The sequence below is a fragment of the Theobroma cacao genome, chromosome 5 (assembly GCF_053813885.1).
Source record: "Theobroma cacao isolate CCN51 chromosome 5, ASM5381388v1, whole genome shotgun sequence".
In the NCBI taxonomy this organism is placed as follows: Eukaryota; Viridiplantae; Streptophyta; class Magnoliopsida; order Malvales; family Malvaceae; genus Theobroma; species Theobroma cacao.
Genome location: NC_142643.1, coordinates 41625386 through 41644166, shown reverse-complemented (window position 1 = coordinate 41644166; position 18781 = coordinate 41625386). Strand labels below are relative to the sequence as shown.

At 35.7% G+C, this 18781-nt stretch overlaps 3 protein-coding genes, 1 long non-coding RNA gene and 1 pseudogene across 6 annotated transcripts; 2 read left to right on the top strand and 3 right to left on the bottom strand.

Moving 5' to 3' along the window:
* Window positions 1-876: 876 nt before the first annotated feature.
* Window positions 877-3499, top strand: LOC18599700 (Calcium-binding EF hand family protein). The gene is made up of 4 exons (XM_007029771.3): window positions 877-1055; window positions 1686-1812; window positions 1926-1998; window positions 3055-3499. The coding sequence occupies exons 1-4, from the start codon at window positions 1028-1030 to the stop codon at window positions 3319-3321; spliced, it is 495 nt and encodes a 164-aa protein (XP_007029833.1). The 5' UTR covers window positions 877-1027; the 3' UTR covers window positions 3322-3499.
* A 491-nt stretch (window positions 3500-3990) lies between these two features.
* Window positions 3991-6952, bottom strand: LOC18599699 (protein LYK5 pseudogene; annotated as a pseudogene).
* A 218-nt stretch (window positions 6953-7170) lies between these two features.
* LOC18599698 (Prefoldin chaperone subunit family protein) lies at window positions 7171-10302 on the bottom strand. The gene is made up of 4 exons (XM_007029769.3): window positions 10133-10302; window positions 9990-10043; window positions 7593-7662; window positions 7171-7496 (listed from the first exon to the last, which is right to left on the bottom strand). Exons 1-4 carry the CDS (start codon window positions 10187-10189, stop codon window positions 7447-7449), a joined length of 231 nt encoding a protein of 76 aa, XP_007029831.1. The 5' UTR covers window positions 10190-10302; the 3' UTR covers window positions 7171-7446.
* Window positions 10303-12853: 2551 nt separating this feature from the next.
* LYK5 (Protein kinase superfamily protein) lies at window positions 12854-15155 on the bottom strand. The gene has a single exon (XM_018121898.2). It carries the CDS (start codon window positions 15048-15050, stop codon window positions 13062-13064), a length of 1989 nt encoding a protein of 662 aa, XP_017977387.2. The 5' UTR covers window positions 15051-15155; the 3' UTR covers window positions 12854-13061.
* A 1343-nt stretch (window positions 15156-16498) lies between these two features.
* On the top strand, window positions 16499-18317 carry LOC18599696 (uncharacterized). 3 transcript variants are annotated; one of them, XR_001928188.2, is made up of 4 exons: window positions 16499-16688; window positions 16769-16853; window positions 18019-18108; window positions 18186-18317. It is a non-coding gene; the product is annotated as an uncharacterized LOC18599696 (long non-coding RNA). The 3 variants fall into 3 exon arrangements; XR_016026345.1 differs by having other exon boundaries at window positions 16501-16853; XR_001928187.2 differs by lacking the exons at window positions 18019-18108; window positions 18186-18317 and adding an exon at window positions 17205-17521 and having other exon boundaries at window positions 16512-16688.
* The last annotated feature ends 464 nt before the right edge of the window (window positions 18318-18781 follow it).

Genomic DNA, 18781 nt, shown 5'->3' with positions numbered 1-18781 from the left:
TATCCTTCAAACACTGATCTTTCTTGTTATTGTTTCTGGCCTTGTCTTTAATTTCCCTCACTTTATTTCTCCATTAATTCATGTAGAAAAGAAAAATTCAACAAAGAGCAAATAATTAAGATTTTATTCTTCGATCAAAAGTGATTTTACTTGAAATTTGTTCTTAATTACTTAGTAGCTAGATACTAAAATGAATTAATAGATAAATGCATGAGGCTTGAAAAATTTCTTAAACTATTTAAAAAAATAAATAAATTTTTTTTTCTATTACATTTAATTAATTTCTTGTTGTGGGTTAAATAAACTTTTATAACTAATTATTGATTAATTGTCATTAATCAAAATGTTACTTATCATTTGATATTATATGGTGCTAACGTGATATGCTGATATAAAAAATATAAAAACTTATTTCATTTAACATAAAAGTTAAAGAGCTTGATTAAACATAATAAAAGAATAAAAATTTATATGAATTTTCTTAAATAATTTTAAATTTTTTTATAAGTATTATCTCATAAATAAATTACTTGCGATGGGCCCAAGCCTTGTTGGCCCAACATTGCATTGACCTTAGATGGGCACATGTTGGCTCAACGATGGCAATGGCCTGATAACAGGTTGCGACAATGTGGCCCATGGGCCTTGGCCTAACAATTTTTTAATGGGCCCTTAGAGAGTAGACAAGATCTGGTCGCAAGAAAGTCCTAGATTGAATCATTATTTTGCGCACTATTGACAAAAGGAGAAGTCAAATGACAGTGATAAACAAAATGTGATTGGATTTCCAAAGTAGATAACGTGACCCTTTATTGCTATTACGTTACAGTCCTCCACTTTTTATGTGCCACGTGACCTCTACAAACATCTTTCCACAGAAACGACACCGAATAAGCTCACCTCCCTCCCTCCCTTCCTCTTTTACCTTTATCCCTTTCCCTCCGTATATCCGCCATCATCTCTCTTTAATCGAATCCGCAAAGTGGAACTGAGCCTCACTAGCGGGCTACGTCGTTTTTTTAAAGTCATGGGACAAGTCTTGGACAAATTTCACGGTAAACATTTTAACCCAAGCTTTTAATATTTCTTTATCTGGAGAATTCATACTAATAACTAAATTTCTGATCTTTGAAACCCAGAAGTTGATTTTTCATGGTAATTATGAAGGGTTTTTTTTAGAAATGTTTATTTTCTATTTATATTCCATAAAGAAGTATGTTTTTTACTTGTATATTACTTTTTTTAGACCACATGGAGAGCAAAAATGAAAAAGAGTCTTTACTTTTTGTTATCTATAGAAAGTTAAATCTCGAATTTTTAATTTTTCAAAAAAAAAAAAAAACAAAAAAGAAAAGTGAGAGCCTAATGAAGCTTTAATCGTCCTTTTGAAGAAATGGGTATTTAGCATTGTGATGGCTTGATGGCCATATTGACTAGAATTGTTAATTACTTCAGTAACTACTGTGTTTGAAGAAGTGAGTTTTCATGGCTTCTTGTTTCCATTATTATAGTGGCCAAAGAATTTCAGGGTCAATATTGGTCTGTAGACCAAGATGTCTTACTGAGTCATATTCTTTGATAACTATACTTTTTTATTACTATTTGGATTATCAGAATTGGACAAGTGACTTTGCACTGTTTTGTAATGCTGGTGTGTGTATTTGATAGTTTACCACTTTGTGCAGGGAAGGAATGGAGAAAGAAACAGATAAGAAAAATAAGTGATAAGGTTTTTGAGCGTATCAAAAATCAATCAGGAAGAGCTACTTTAACATTCGAAGATTTATATATTTCTATCCTACTTGTGTACAAGTGAGGAATTTTGCCTAAACAGTTTTTGTTTCAATACTTTCATATTCTTTAATTATTCACTGAAGATGTTAACCTTATTGGCGTGACATGATTATTGATTTTTCCCTTTGCAGCGATATTAATAAGCGTTTGCCCGGGCCGCACTTTGATCCACCCTCTAAAGAGCAAGTCAGATCAATGATGCAGGTAACTCAAAAAATTTAATACATGATGCAAAACACTGGATTCAATAATATACTTTACTGCAATGAAAATGTTATGATATTCTTTAACAGTCGCATACAATATTATGGATATATGTATCAGATTAATTGACACAGTGTCAGAGGGCTTAGCTCCTGATTAAGGGATGTCACTGCCTGTGTATGTGCTTAAAATTTTTAAGAATAAGAAGTACCAAATTGAATGCTTTTGGTAAAACGAAGCTCTTGAAGTTTAACTCTAGTGCACAACTGATGTGGGATTCAAGGCTACTTTTTTGGGACCGTGACAATATGACTGCCCTCTAGGATATCTTTGCTACATTGTATAAGGAGATCTTGAATCCACCCCAAGGTGCTTCTGTGCTTGTAAGTTTGGTGCATGGATGTAATTGGGAGTTGAGTGATGATAATACTTAACTATACATCATCTCAAATTAACATCATTAGATTAAGACTGCTAGCAATCATATTGTTCTAAAAGGCTGAATTACTCAAGGTTTGCTCAGATGTCAAATGGAAATTTGATTTTTTTAAAAATTTATTTTACTATGTTTAGCCTAGGATTAAAATATTCAGATGTCAGTTCTGCAATCTAAAGATACCATTTATGGTGCACTTTATGAAAAAAAGGTTCCTTAGCAAAGCTCAATGACAACCTCTCTTATGTGAAGTGTTTGGAAGTTAGGCAGGTTTCTAGCATAACTTTCTATACGATATCAACGTCATGCAAAGCAAATGCATTGACACGTTCAAGTGGACTCAAGTAATACTGTATTTATTTTTATTACCTAGGAGTGTCAGCGTCCTGGAAAGTTATGGGATATATACATATTTACTTCTCTGGACTCATTTACTATCGTGTGGAGTCTCATTACCTGTGAGTGTCAGCAGCTTGGAAAGTTATGGGACATATTTACTTTGCTTTTGGCCCTAATTTCTCTTTAAAATGTATCTTTGCTTTCCTCTAAAATGTTTCTTGGAAGAACATAATATAGTAATGGCTAAAAAGCATAAATTAGTTATTTTGTTTCCTATGCAGGAGTATGACTTCAACCTTGATGGAGAAATCGACCAAGAAGAATTTGTGAAATTTATTCAGCAGCTCACGACTGACACATTCATTGTTGTTAGTCAGGGACTGATTGTGACTTTGGTTGTAGCTCCAACTGTAGCTATGGCGACAAAGAAGGCTACTGAGGGTGTTCCTGGTGTTGGGAAAGTGGTGCAAAAGTTACCCAATTCCATTTATGCATCCCTTGTGACCCTTGCAATTGTTTGGTTTCAAACTTCGCGTGAAGGGATTTAGTAGAGCATTCTACCTTTTCTGTCAAATTACCTTCTACTGTAAATGAGATAGATTATTTACTCAGTTTGTATAGAATAAAATCTTGCCAGTTGGCTTAATAATCAGGTTTCCAACATTTCTGAGACTTCATTGTAAAAGGATTATTAATATGTGATAATGCATATGAAGATTGTTGGCACAGTGGGGAATGATTCTTTCTACTATTTTGGTTGTTTCTTTCTACTTTTCTCCCCTTCATTTTCATTTTTTGTATATTGTTGAAACTTTCATTTAGTGGAAGAAACCCAGTGCATTTCTGGGAAACTGTCTTTAAGAAATGGTGCAACCATGTCAAATTATATGTGAAAAATGTAGTTGGGCTACAATGATTTTGCTTATCATCAAAGCAGGGTGATGGACATTAGGATCCAAGTTGAATAGTATCTTCTTCTGCTTGAGGAATACAAACTTTTGTACAAACGTTGTTCTAGACTTATAGTCAGTGAATAGTTGAGCAAAATTTAGCTTCAAACACTTACATGTGTATATATGTATAGGATCTCATTCAACCATTTCTTATCTAAAGAGAAAATTTTGTCTAAACATTAATAAGATTGCATAAAAATGTTGCATTTTGCACGCATTGATCAGATGAGAACAGAAAAACTTGTCTTGGTGTGTAGGAGAATATAAACGAAAAAGTCTCTGTCACTGGACTTCCTTTTATTATATGTAGTCGACAATAGCCTCACGAAAACAAGTAGTATCTTACAATCTTTCCAGTAAATTAAAATCCTATAGTCGGATCTTCCATCAATTGTAGTAGTTTCTTAGAATCATAGTAGGTGGCCTGCTTGGCACTGCTTAGGGACTGAAACTCGTCCGATGGACACCAGTGCAATGAAGAAGAACAAATCTTGGTGACAGTGATTAAAACCTCAGCCATGGAGGGGCGAGCATTGAGATCATAAGCAACACAATTTCTAGCCAGTTGGGCCATGGAAAAAGCCAAATCCAGGGGATATTCATGCCTGAGAGTGGGGTCAATGAAGTTTTGAAGCTTCTCTGCCACGTTAACCCCTTCTAACACCCCTTTTATTGATGCTGATAGCAATTCCTCTCCTCCAGCATTCTTTTCAGCAGCTTTCCTTCCTGATAAAAGTTCCAACAGGACAACCCCGAATGCAAAAACATCAAGCTTAGGCGTGATCACCCCATTTTCAAAGTGCTCCGGAGCCATATAACCCTGAGTCCCAACCACGTGTCTAGTCAACTGCAAATCACCCTCATTTTCCACACTTCTTGCCAACCCGAAGTTGGCAACCTTGGCTCTAAAGTTGCCATCCAGGAGAATGCTGCTGGTCTTCAAGTTCCTGTGAATGCATGGAGGATTTATATAGTTATGGAGGTAATTGAGTGCATCTGCAACATTGTACGCAATTTGAACTCTTTGCTTCCATGAAAGAGAAAATGAAGTTTGGTACTTGCTAGTTTGAAGCCAATCATCTAGAGAACCTTTCTCTACATGCTCATAGACAAGGTAAGTGTTTCCTTCATGAACACAGAAACCTGAAAGCCTGACGATGTTGTTGTGATTGATCTTCTTCAATAAATTCATCTCTACCGAGACATCCCCTTTTATCACCTTAACTGCAGCATCATCACCTTGGAATTGGCCCCGGTAAATGGAGCCTTTGATTATGTTAGACTCGCTGAAATTCCCAGTTGCAGCTTCCAAGTCTTTGAACGTATAGGGGGTTAAGGATTCAACCTCATATCTACCGCCGTGGATAGATACAAACCAGGACTTGTCAGAATAGTCTATTGAGTCTGAGAGTGGTTTTGGTTCGGGTGGTGCTGATGCCTCAGGCTCAGCCTTAAGAGAAGGGTGTTTGTAGAAGCAAAAAAGAAGCCCGGAGAGGCTAAAAAGGAAAAGCAAACCAGCTGCAATGCCGATACCTACAAACACCCACTTGTGGGAAGATTTAGATTTTCTAGTAGGAGTAATAGTTATTTGAGAAGGCGGTGGTGGAGACGGGGAAGCCTGCGGTGGTGCAATCTGGTAGGCTCTCTGGCAAGTGGAACCAAAACAGGAGTAAATGGATATATCATGTCCTCGATGAGCTCGTTGGCGTCCAATACGCTTTGGTCATCGACACCAAAAGTTTCAGCAATTGAAGAAATGGAGTCCTCCCAACCGGCTATGTAGGTGAGCAAGTATTTGGCCCCAGCATAGGTTTGGTCAAGTGTTGGACAAGCACATCTAAGGGGAACTTGGAGTTTATCACCCACTTTCAGGTCCATGATACCTATTGAGTTTTGAGCCTTCATAGCCTGGCAAGTGGTGAGACCCTGGTATGTATCATTGGCCATGGTGAAATATGTCTCAGTGTCCTCCTTGATGGTGTAGGTAACGTTGTGTTGGTAGTAGCTGCCAGCACAGGAGCAATTAAGTGGAACAAAGACCAGGGAATTTGCAGGGATTGCTGATACATCAGATGAGAGATTGTTGATTCTAAGGGAGGAGATGAGATCAGGTTGAGCTCCCAGGAGATAAGCTATGGTGACTGCCGAATTGTAGGGAGGCTCTGCCCGGAAGGTGATATAGGATTGGCATGATTGTTTCACGCCATTGCACAAAAAGCCTCTGGTGATATTATTGTCTTTGCTTTTGTCACCGCATTCCAACTGATCATTGTTCAGATAAGCTTGTTGTCCTTGTGTGCTGCCACAATGCAACGAGAGAAACAACAACAACAACAATGCAAGAACATGAAATGTTGGCCAAGGCTTACGCTTCTTCTCCATGGCAATTGCAATGCCTTCTTTTTTTTTTTTTTTTTCTAGTTATATGAGATAGGTGAAGAGCTAAGAATGGAGTGACTTCTTTATACTACTGAGACCCTGAACTGCCATCATCTCAGTATTATTATTGCGTTTTAATTTGCTAGTGCAAAGTCATTTGGAGAATTGCCATTCAAGTGGGGTTTTCTTAGTCTCTTGCTTTTGTATGCTGTGGTCAAGAACGAAAACTCAAGCCCAAGACGAAAAATAGTTTCACCGTCTAGCAAGCAACAGCGTAACTTATACAACACGTAACGCTACAAAGCCATTAATAGTTTCGCCGTCAGTGTGCTACTTTAGTTCCAAACTCTAAGATGAATCTCAAGAATTCATCTTTATCACTTCATTTAACCTCAACAACTTACCATCTACATAATAAAAACACCCAAGATGAACCTCAAAAATGTGACCTTCCTCTTCTCTTCTTTCCTCTTGGTGTCGAATGCTTGCACTGGAAAATTACAGGGCTTTGAGGGAATGTTCGAATCTCCTCGTCATTAACTTTACGGAACAACGTTCTAATTGGTTCATGAATTTCTATGCCACTCCAAATTTTATCTTGAGCCTGATTCATATCTGCTGAGACTTGGTTGCCTATGACTCTTCAACTGTGGACCAATTACGTCTAACTAAAAGCAGAACCCATTGGACCCGTCAAGACTGATTGATGCCTAATGAAAACGACAGGCGTTAGTTCATTAAACACCAAATTGGAAAAGATTTCTGACGGTTAAAATGGAGACTATAAGCTCGTTTTAATTAAAACAACCAAAAAAATATCTTCAGTCTTCCTCTTTACAATTGTCTTTCTTTCAAAGTTCCTGTCAAACCTTGTCACAAATTTCTTTCCATGCCGTCTTTGCCATGGCATAGCAATTCAACAGTGGATCATCTATCCTTTATCGTTTTTCTTTTAGTCCTTCATGCTCGTTCTACCTTGTTCCCCAAATTATTTCTCTACCATTTCTGTTTTCTCAAATAGTCATCATATTCATACCTCATACATACACACAAAAGTCCATGACAAAGGTTGGAAGAGGAGTTTCACTGTATTTAATATATATTTTCAAGTCTCACTCTAGAACTTTGCTCGTTGCATTAAACAAACAATAGACAGGTAATTTTGCACAAGACTTCACCCGAAAATATTCAAGCCTCATGCTCCGGGCAATTTGTAGTAACCAAAAATAGGCTGCAACCTTGCAGAAAATCCCTGAACTTTAACATCACACCCTGGGAATAGGCAGTCACAATGAGTGGCAAGTAGTCAAGGAAACTGGAAACAACATGGGCCACCTATAGTCACTGGGAATTCAGCTTTTCAAGTTTAGCTTTTGCCGAATCCAGTTGTTCTGCCAGAAATGAACCAACCAAGAAGGAAAACTATATCACTATAGATTATTAACTCGTCAAAAAAGATTATGCAGTGAAAAGGAAAGATTTCTTACTTTGCTCAGATGATGTAGCTTTTTGAATAGTTGTGCGGAAAAATAAGTTGCCATTTTTCTGGTACACAGTCTGCAGTGGAAAAAGGCAAACATATCATATATACTCAGAAGTGCCTGCTTTAGTTTCGGGAGGTGGGCAAGATTAGTTTAGTGTATATTGAATAGAACCTGCTTTAGAAACTTTTGGTTTAATGAAGAAAACTTGACAAAGCAATCCCTTCATTAGATTAGCTTTGGATCATTGGACCATATACAAATGTAATAGACCTTGCTGGATACTTTGGACAGATTCATACCAGACTCTCTTGACAGTTTCTGATGTTCCCCATTGAAAGAATTAAAATTTATTTTCAAGTTGAAAGAGTGTAACTAAAAAGTACCTTAAATCCATTTATGCACCTACAAAGAAACAGACCTTATCTTTTCTACTGCTGCTTACTTTCCTTCTACATCCATGGAAAAATAGTTTTTTTTTTTTTTGAAAGGCAATTGAACTAATTTCATTACACATAGAGATTTTACAAAAGTCTACCCATGTGTGGTAGAAGAAGCCAAGACATTCAGGACCCTAAGCTTCCTGTCAAAGTCAAGGCCGCAAGAACCATCATGAAAACATGAACAAAAATCAGGTTGCCAAGTGGATGAGGCCACCGTCATGAGTATTTACAAGCTCCCTGTTAAAACCAAAAAGATCCAAGGACCACCATAGCGTCATCACACTACAACCCAACTCCATTTGCCTTCACAAAATAGTTTAACTCCTCGACCACCAAAGAGTTTTTGCATTAACAGAAAAAATTATGAATAATTGTAGGCATGTCAACCACTCATTTGAAACCTGATGACTGAAGATGTGTAACTCGTAAATCATCATCATTTGGTAATCTATAAAATACATCATAAAGTTGTTGAATGCTCCAACAAGTAAAGAAGGGGGAGGGGGATGATTGTCTGCCAGGTAGAGTGCACCTAATGCTATATATAATCAGAGGACCGCTTTCATACTCTTTGCTATTTCCTGTATGTAACAATTTTTTTGGCTCTAAAATTGAGAAATATCAATCTCTCATTGGCAAGCAACTCAAATCCTCAGGAAACTTCTAAGAACTCTAGGCCATTCTTTATCATTTCTAATCCATGAAATAAACTGTAGCAGGCATGCAAGCTTCTGTAAAAGCAAATACTGCATCTCCTGGTGAATTTCTCAAAGCACCGCCATGACCTCCTGTTCTACAATAAAGACACCCATCAGTGTCTAGAAAATAATCAAATTCCACTGGCTTCTCCCATATTACAAGAGATCTTCACCTGAGGTTGGATTTGGAACTTAACTCCCGCATTCCAGTACCAAAAAATATGCTTAATCCAAAGAGTCAACAATAGTGAGCTAGCTGATTTATCAATTTGGGATCAACATCATTTAAGATATGCAGCAAAAACAATACTCCAATCCTTTGTAAATCCCTTGCATACTTTTTGGCCCTCTCAAGACAGAGTCTATGCACAGCATATAGAGCAGTTCTTCTCACTTAGCTATAGTATCTTCATCATCAACATATAGAAAATTTTCACAATCCAAGTATTTCCTAATGCCACATTCTAATGATCAGGACTTCATTAAAATCCCAATCCGGAAACTACCATAATGAAAAAGGTGACTTTTCCTATCTGCAGTGGATGTTCAATAAAGGGTAATGCAAGCTCGTAGACAAAGTAACAATCAATCTTCCTTCAAAGTTAGAGATGCTTATACTCTCTTGAATTGTCTAAGACATTCTACACAAACCTATTCGAACACCAATCATCATGCTGTCACATTAGAAAAACACTCTTCATGGCTACCAATAGCATTGTAACATAATCAAGGACTCCACAAATAACACATTAACCCCAAAGCCCTATCTCTCAGGCAAGCCTTCAATTAACAAACATCCTTATCAAAACACACTTAAATCAGCCCCTTATATTGATGACAATAACCATGAACCATCTATATCTCAAACAAACCTACGAGTGATAGGAACATAATTCGCAGAAATCAAACCTAATTTCCATCGACAAGGGAAAATGACCAAGCCAACTTTGCCTGTTTCAATTAATTCTAACTCTGGAACATAGAAGCTAAACCATGAAAAAATCCCAATGCCAATTAGACATTCCAATGATTTCAAATTTAGGTTGAAGACATCCCAGTTTCATGCATCCTTCGAAAAAAGAAGAATGTACAAGAACTAAAAAAAAAAAAACAAGTTTACAATAGGTAAAGTTGAACTCCTTATTAATTATACATGAAGCACTAAGCAACAAGAAAAAAGTAGAAAAGTTTAAAAAAAAAAACATAAATGGCAAAAATGGGTCATTGTTGAATTTCAGTAAAAAGCCCATAAAAGGACATACCTGTGAAGAATAAAGACTACTGAGCTCTGCTATTGCAACCTCATGGGTTCTTATCTGATAGAAAAGAAGAAAAAATAATCCCATGAATGAGAAAGCACGAGACATGTAAAAGTGAATAGAAAAAGGAGAGAAAGAGAAAAAACCTGCTTGGTTAGGTCGAGTTTGGGGTCCGTAGAGGTGGAGGATGAAGCTGTCGCCATGGGTTGTTTCTAAACTACCTAATGTACGAGGAACAAGAGACTATTTTTTCCCCACAGTTCGGTAGCAAACGCATACAGACGACTACTACTTCTTCGTTCATAAAAGAAAAATAAAATATTGACTTTCATTTTGTATAATAATAGTGACTTTTGTGGACTACTGGATAAGAAGTTAAAGTATTTTGCTAATATAAAAAAAAAATGTTTGAAGAAATAAAATTTAACAACAATTTTTTTAGTGAATAAATTGCTAATTTTACTTTTGCACCAGACAATTAAAACTATATAATATTTTACTTTTAGTTCTGCTCAAATTATTATACTCTTAAATTGTAAGTTTTGAGTCAATATAGTTTGTTGCTATTGAAATATACTAATAGAAAATAATACTAAAATGGCCACTAAACATTGTTATTTCCTGTTTTTCTTAATAGAAAAGAATTACAATAGGTTATCGGTTTTTTCTTGATAGATAAAAATTGTTTCACCATTTTAATGGAGAAGCAAGTGGTGGACTTGCTCTCCTTTCCATGTATCAAGCACTTCAATTAAAAAAAAAAAAATTGGTTCACCAACGGTTATGGGAAGCATATAACATCATAGTACCCCATTGTTTTCATTCTTGATCCTTGCTTGTTCCGTCCTTTATGGTAACACAGATAAATAAAAGACCATGAAAATTGTTGCAATTAGGTCATGCTTGCTGCACTCTTTACTTTGGAAAGTTAGTTTTCAATTTAAAGAAGTAGAGCTGTGTGCCATATACATGTTTTTTACTTAGTGGTTATTTGGTTTTTTTTTTTTTTTTTTTTACTTGGTGGTTTAGTTTTTTATGTTGATCAGGTTTGGGCAGTTAATGTAATTGCAAGGGACAATCCATAAATTTAGTGGTGTAACAATTCCAAGTAGTATTATTTATTTTCTTTTAATTTTATGGGTTTGTTTTTCAGTATTATCTTTGTAAGGCTATAAAAGTCGTTATTTTTCTTAATGAAAATGTGTGATTATCATTTTTTTTTTGTTTTCAACACTTCATCATCTCTCAACTGCGTAAAATTCTAACACAATATTAAAGCTGTTATCTTTAAGGGATTGTGTTGGTATAAAATCACTTAAAAAAAATCCCTATTAATATTTTTTTTATCTTTTACTGTCTATTTTTAACATACCAAAAAAATAGCTTTTGCAAATTTCAGTGTCGTTGCTCCACCTATTTTTATGAGAGAAAACAATCTAATATGGGCAATAAAAATGAAAGCGTATCTTAATGCATTCGATTTTTGGGAGATCATTGAAGTTGATGGAAATTCTCCTAAGATCAAGCAATCAAGCCCAACAATTGTACAATTAAAGCAGTATTGTGAAAAAATTATGAAAAGGTATAAAGCTTTATCTTGTATTCATTTCGCTGTTTTTGATTCGATCTTTACTCATATAATGAATTGTGAGTCTGATAGAGAAGTATGAGACAGATTGAAGGTTGAGTTTCATGGCAGTGATAGGACTTGTTAAATACAAGTTCTAAATTTGCTTAAGGAGTTTGAAGTATTGAAAATGAAGGATGAGGAAAGTGTAAAAAACTACTCAGAGAATGTTTTGAAAGTAGTCAATCAATTGAGATTATTTGGGGAAAATTTACCAAACAGAAATAGTCAACAAATTCCTTCTAAGCTTGTTAGAGAAATTTAAGGCCAAAACATCTTTTTTGGCGGACTCGAAGGATATATCCACGTTGATCGTGATAGAACTTGTAAATGCTCCTCAAACTCAAATGCAAAAAAAGGCTTTCAGGCAAGAAGATCATGTAGAAAAATGCTTTATTGGCATGAGCAAGTGAGAAGAAAAATAGTGATAAAAAGCAAGGTAAGTCAAAGGCTCAGTACCCTCCTTGTTTTCATTGTAAAAAATGCAGTCATAGTAAGTGTTTTTGCTGGTACAAACCAAATGTTACATGCAGGTCTTGTAACAAACTTAATCATGTGGAGAAAGTCTGCAAAAACAAAGCTGATCAAGGAGAAGAAAAAGCTGTAGTAACCAAGAAACATGAGGCGAATGAGGAGGTGTTATTCATGGCCAAGATATCGGAGAGGTCAATAAGCTCTAGAGCATTGGAAGATATGAGTGTCCTTCAGCAACATGTTGCCTCTTTTGACCAAGACAATAAAAGAATTATTTATCCTTGGGAGACTTACCAAACTAAGCATGGGAGTGATTTAAAAACATATGATTCTGAAAGATAGACTTGAATTAATAAGATCCAAATTGAGGATATTGAAAGCTGACCCTAAAGAGGTATGTTGGAGTTAGACCCTGCTTACTCTTGTGAAAAGTTAGTTTTCAATTTGGAGAAGTAATGCTATGTGCTAATTACATGTTTTTTACTTGGTGGTTATTTAGTTTCTTTTACTTGGTGATTGTTTAATTTTTTGTTTTGAAAATTAATGCACATATAAAGGACAACTCATGAACTTAATGATGCAGTAATCCCAAATAGTGTTATCTATTTTCTTTTAATTTTGTTTGTTTGTTTTTCAGTATTATCTTTTGTAAGGTTATAAAAGCCTATATCCTTTTTAATGGAAGTGTATGATTATCTTCCTCCTTTGTTTTCAACACTCAACAATCTCTTAAGTGCTAAAAATTCTAACAAAAACAACTATGAAGTTGTGGGAAAATTATTCAGGAGTATATGTTATTGAATTGCATCTCGCATTTCATATTAGACAACAATATTTTGCATACACATGTATGATATAATCTTATGGGAAAACTTGTCTTATACCACAGCAGGGAAAATGTCACTAGCATTCGTTTTTTGCCTCTATAGTTGGGCACTTGACCTTCACCAAAGCATCTTACAGTGTCCAACTCTCTACCTGGCACTGCCTAGAGATGTAGAGCGTTGAAACTCATCAGAAGGATCCCAATCCAATGACGAAGATAGAATCTTAGATAGAGTGACCAAAACTTCAGACATGGAAGGGCGAGCATTGAGATCATGAGCAACACAGTTTTTAGCCAGCTGAGCCATAGAGAAAGCCAAATCCAGGGGATATTCAGGCCTAAGAGAAGGATCAATGAAATTTTTGAGCTTCTCTCGCACGTTGTCACCTTCAAGTACTCCTTCGATAGATGCAGCTAACAACTCCTCTCCTCCACTATTCTTTTCAGCATTTGCAGCTTGCCTCCCCGATAAAAGCTCCAATATAATAACCCCCAACGCGAAAACATCAAGCTTAGGTGTGATCACACCATTTTCAATGTACTCAGGAGCCATATAACCTTGAGTCCCAACCACATGTCTTGTCAACTGCAATCCACCTTCATCATTGTCTTCAAAAGTTCTTGCCAATCCGAAGTTGGCAATTTTGGCTCTAAAGTTAACATCCAAAAGAATGTTACTAGTCTTCAAATTCTTATGAACATATGGCGGATTTATATAGTTATGTAAATAATTGAGTGCATCAGCTATATCATATGCAATCTGAACTCTTTGCTTCCATGAAAGAGTAAATGAAGTTTGAAACTTGTTGGAGTGAAGCCAATCACTTACTGAGCCTTTATCTGCAAACTCATAGACAAGGTAAGTGTTTCCTTCATGTACACAGAAACCTGAAAGCCTGATAATGTTAGTGTGATTAATCTTTTTCAATAAATTGATCTCTGAAGAAACATCCCCTTTAATCACTTTCACAGCAGCAGCATCACCCTGGAAAGAACCCTGGTAAACTGATCCTTTGATTCTGTTAGATTCACTGAAATTCCCAGCAGCAGCTCCCAAGTCCTCGAATCTGTAGAGAGTTAAGGATTCAATTGCATACCGAACCCCTTGGGAAGATATTGAAGACCAGGAGTTTCCAGTGTAATTTGCTGAATCTGAAGAAGGTTTGACCTGGGATGGTGGTTTTGGTGGTGGTGAAGCTATTGGTCGAGCTTGACGTCTGCAGAAACAGAACAGGAACCCTGCTAGACCAAGAAGGAGAAGAAAACCAGCTCCAATTCCAACACCAATGAAAACCCATTTCTTGGAAGACTTAGATTCTTCAACAGGATCAGTCGGTATCTGAGGAGATGGAACTGAAGGTGGGGAGGCTTGAGGCAATTCAATCTTGGTAGGCTCTTTAGAAAGTGGAACCAATAGAGGTGTGAATGGAAATATAAGATCCTGTTCAGTTAGCTCATTGGCATCCAATAAACTTTTCTCATCAACACCAAAAGTTTCAGCAATTGCAGAAATGCTATCACCCCATGTAACAAGATAAGAAAGCAAGTATTTTACACCACCTTGGGTTTGTCTAACAGTAGGACAAGCACATCTAAGAGGAACTGTGAGTTCATTACCCACCTCTAGCTCCCTAAAGTTAATGGGGTTTTGGGCTTCCATTGCCTGGCAAGTTGTAAGACCCTGATAAGTATCATTAGAAATGCTGAAATAAGTCTCACCGTCAAACTTAATGGTGTAAGAAGCATTATGCTGATAATAGCTGCCGTTGCCGCCGCTGAAACAGGAGCAGTTGACTGGAACAACCACCATTGACTTGGCCGTAATTGGTGAAACATCAGCTGAGAGTTTGTTTAGAGAGGAGATTTGCATAGCTTCAGCTCCTAGCAGGTATGCTATGGAGACAGCTGTATTGTAAAAAGGTGGTTCTGATCGGAAAGTAATGTAAGATTGGCATGATCGTTGCTCACCGTTGCATAAATAGCCTCTAGTTATATTGTTGTCTTTGGTTGGATCTTCACAGGCAAGCTGCTGGTTGTCTACATAGCTTTGTTGAGCTTGTGCGAATCCAATGAGTAAGAGAAATGGAAGTAGCATGAAGGGAAGGTAAAATTTTGGCCAAGGTTTCAGTCTTCCCATGGGAAGATCTTTTTTCTTCCTTTTTGTTCTCAAATGGAGATAAGAACGGGGGGGATAAGGAAAGGAGTGCTTTCAATTAAGCAGATTGGGACCCAATTGTGTATTTAATAGGACTTGTTGGAACAAGAATTCAACGCGTTTTTTGAAGTCTTTCATTGGGACTTTTCCAAGTCCAGTTGCCCCTTTCACTTGTTTATGAAATGATTTCATTTCTTCCTGTTTTTCTACTCTGTTGTTATCTCAGGACAGTGGGTTGGACTTGTAGTTTTATTTTTGAAAGTTCCAACATCATGTAATCACTTTCTGTTCATCTACTTCATGCTTAAGTTTTTGATTTTGTTTTTGTTTTCTTATTTTGATGTTTGAGTTGGAAAGGACAACAAAGAATTCAGATGGATCCAGCCAAAGAACTGGGCCATGTTAGGTGGGTAAAACGAATTTCTGCTTACATTGTTGATATTATGCAATTTGATTAAGAGGATCATGGACTGAAATAATGATACAACGTGTCAAATTCTATCAAGGGGGAGACGTGTTTGATGTTTCTTGCATATTGAAATAAAAAAATATATATATAGTGTTGACCTCTTTAGTCCAGTCAGTCCTTTTTATTAAATTTTAAGGCATAATGCTGTTTCTGAGACTCCTTCAAGATGTCATATCAACTATTATAATTTAGGAAGAGAATGCTAGTATTAGTTAGGCAAAACAAGTTGCCCAAACTGCACGTTTGGTTCGCGGAATAGACAGGAATAAAATAGAATTGCTATTCTGTGGGAATAGAATAAAGTGGGAATAGAATAGAATAGTTATTATTTTGTTTGGTATTGTGAATGGAATAGAGCAGGAATTGCTATTATGACTTATCACAGTGTTTGGTTGGTAGAAATAAGATTGGAATAAGAAAGGAATAGGTGATAAAAAGACAAAAATACCCTTAACCATATTAACAATTATTTTCATAAAAAAATAAAATTATCCCTATTATCATTTAAATACACATTTATCCCAAAAGTTAATTATCCATCATAATTATATTTTTCCCTAATTACTAAAAATAATTATAATTTAATCACATATTTTTATAAATAGATAATTATTTAAAAATATAATTTAATTATATTATATTTTATCTATCATAATCAATTAAATTTGTGTATAGATTTTTTTAAGCCAATTCTTCATATATTATGAATCATTTTTTTCTAAAAAAAATTGTAAATTATGTCTTTTGATAGATTAAATGCAAATTCATAAACCCTTTTAAAAAAAGAAGAAAATTATTTTTTTGAACCCAACATTTGGTAAGGGCATTTTAGTCATTACATGTTTGATAACTATTCCATGAGACATGGAATAGATATTACGGGGGGTGGGGGAGGGAATAGATAAAGCTGGCTAAAAGCCAGCTTTATGGAATTTTTATTCCTGCGGCACCCGTATTCCGTGTTCCAATTTGTAACCAAACGAAGGTGTAGAAAATGACCAGGAATAGAAGGGGAATAGCATAGCTATTCCCCATACCAAACGTGCTAAAAGGGTTTTAGATACAGGAAAAACAGGACTCCTTCAATATATATCCCCTCTTGCATTGCTGTCATCCATTCTGCAATGCCCCTGACTGTGCCCTTGTCCTAGGTAGAATTTCCCATTGTTGTTTTGCATTAAAATCACAAGATTTTTTTTGTTTGATTAATAGCTTGATATTGAAAATGCAGGATTCAAATGGTCTGTTTTTCATACTATTCGTTGAATTAGATTTCAGTTTCTCTTGCCTGAGGGGGCAGTGTGTTTGCACGTAAGGTATTTGATACAATGTTTCGTTTAGGTTTCTGTTTTCTGTTTTGGGGCTTTTAGTAGTGTTGCCTCTGTCTATATAAAAAATGTGCCATTCTTAGGTATAGAGGATCTATCAGACTTCTATGACCATTACTAGCTGAACATAAGGGTTTGTAATAGGAACATATATGAACTTAAAGGGATGCTTATTATATATTTACATTGTTTATTTAATCTAATTAACTAAATCATTAATTTGCTTTGATGTTGTGTTCAGCAGGCGGTTAGCAATTAGTTTCCTGATTCATTATGTTATTGCTGGTCATTCTATTGATATCTGCTTATTTGATGCTAACTCTTATATGTATTATTAAGGATGTGGATTAAGGATGTGGCCAGGGGAAAGAGTGAATCTGCGTCTCATTGGCTAAAATTTTTCTCAAAGTTACAGCTGTCCTCCAACGTTTGTCAGAATATGAGGCAGTCAATATTAAACTACAAGTCTTTATAGTCATTGATACATCAGAAACTGTTGAGCATAATGTGTTTTCATGGGAAATCTTATGGGTCAATCTTCTAATATTGATCATGTTTTTACTGGTCAAATTAGGAATATTTTGGATAGTCAATATGACTTTTGTGTCTGATTTACTTTATACTTTATTTTCTGAACTTGAGTAAACTTTGATTCAGTTTCATTAATATTTTGTGTAAGATATCTTTCATTTGTAGAAGATTTTCAAATAAAAGGTAACAGAGTAAACTGAGCCTGCTCTCTCTGTCATTAGTACTCTGGTGGCTAGTTTTTACACCATTAATGAGGTAACTCTAGGCTCTAGCTGCATCTGTTACTTTAACTTGTAGATTGCTATACTACATTTCTAGGCAAGATTCAGCAATTGTTAGAATTCTCCGGATGGCAAAGGAACCACCATATCATAGTTAAATTAGCATTATCAGCCAGTCGTAATCTGAATCAGAGTGATAGCCTAAAACCAATGACTTAAAGTAGTTGTTATTCTTGCACCACCGACGAATATTACAGGAATGGAAAGCACTATCTGATAGTGCCTATTAAACTAGTAGGTTTTTTGTTTTGTTCCGATACGTGAGCCTTTTGGACTGAGTTTTGAGTTCTGCACTAGGTAGGTAATATCCGCATTTTAAGTGGGTGTCTTTATATCTTCAGCTTATGCGGATTAAATGTACATGGGACTGAACACTACCTTGGATTTCAGAGTGGAGGGGATCATCTTATAGAATCTCTTTACTTGATAAGGTATGTTTTGATTCTAGCGAGAACTTTATGGTCGTTTCCAAACAATAATTAGAAATTTGATGTGGTAAATTTCACAGGTAGTGGCTGTTTTATACAACATACGCCTAGGTTTCTGCTTGTCCGAATTTCGGTAGCCTAAATGATTTTTGAACTTTCTGTACTGCATAACTGCATGTTAGTAATGTGAGCTTCTGGCAAACCTTTATACTTGTGATGCTTCTAACATGAACATGGTGGGAACAAGAAACAAATCATGTATCTAGTTAGCATTTTGCTGTTTGATGAAAAATGGAAAACTATTTATGTCTCAAGTAAGTTCTCTCCTTAATGCTTCTGACTATGAGCATAATGAAAGCTTAAAATCAGCATGGTAATCTATGCTGCTTGGGCAGTTTCTTGCTATTCTATGAGCAATAGCAAACTCATTGAATTGAAACAAAACAGAGGTTAAAAATTTATAAAGGAATTAAAGTAAATTAATCACAGTATTTTGTGTCCTTCGAAAAAGTTTTACACCTGTTAAGCTAGTATATATTTATAGGTAGATGTAATAATTAAATGCAAAGTAGTGCACATGAACTGTAGATGACGAAGACAGTTCTTCACCATCAAATAGTTACACAACCATAAGAAACTTAGAATATGTGTAGAAGGCATGCATGTAACTAAGGTG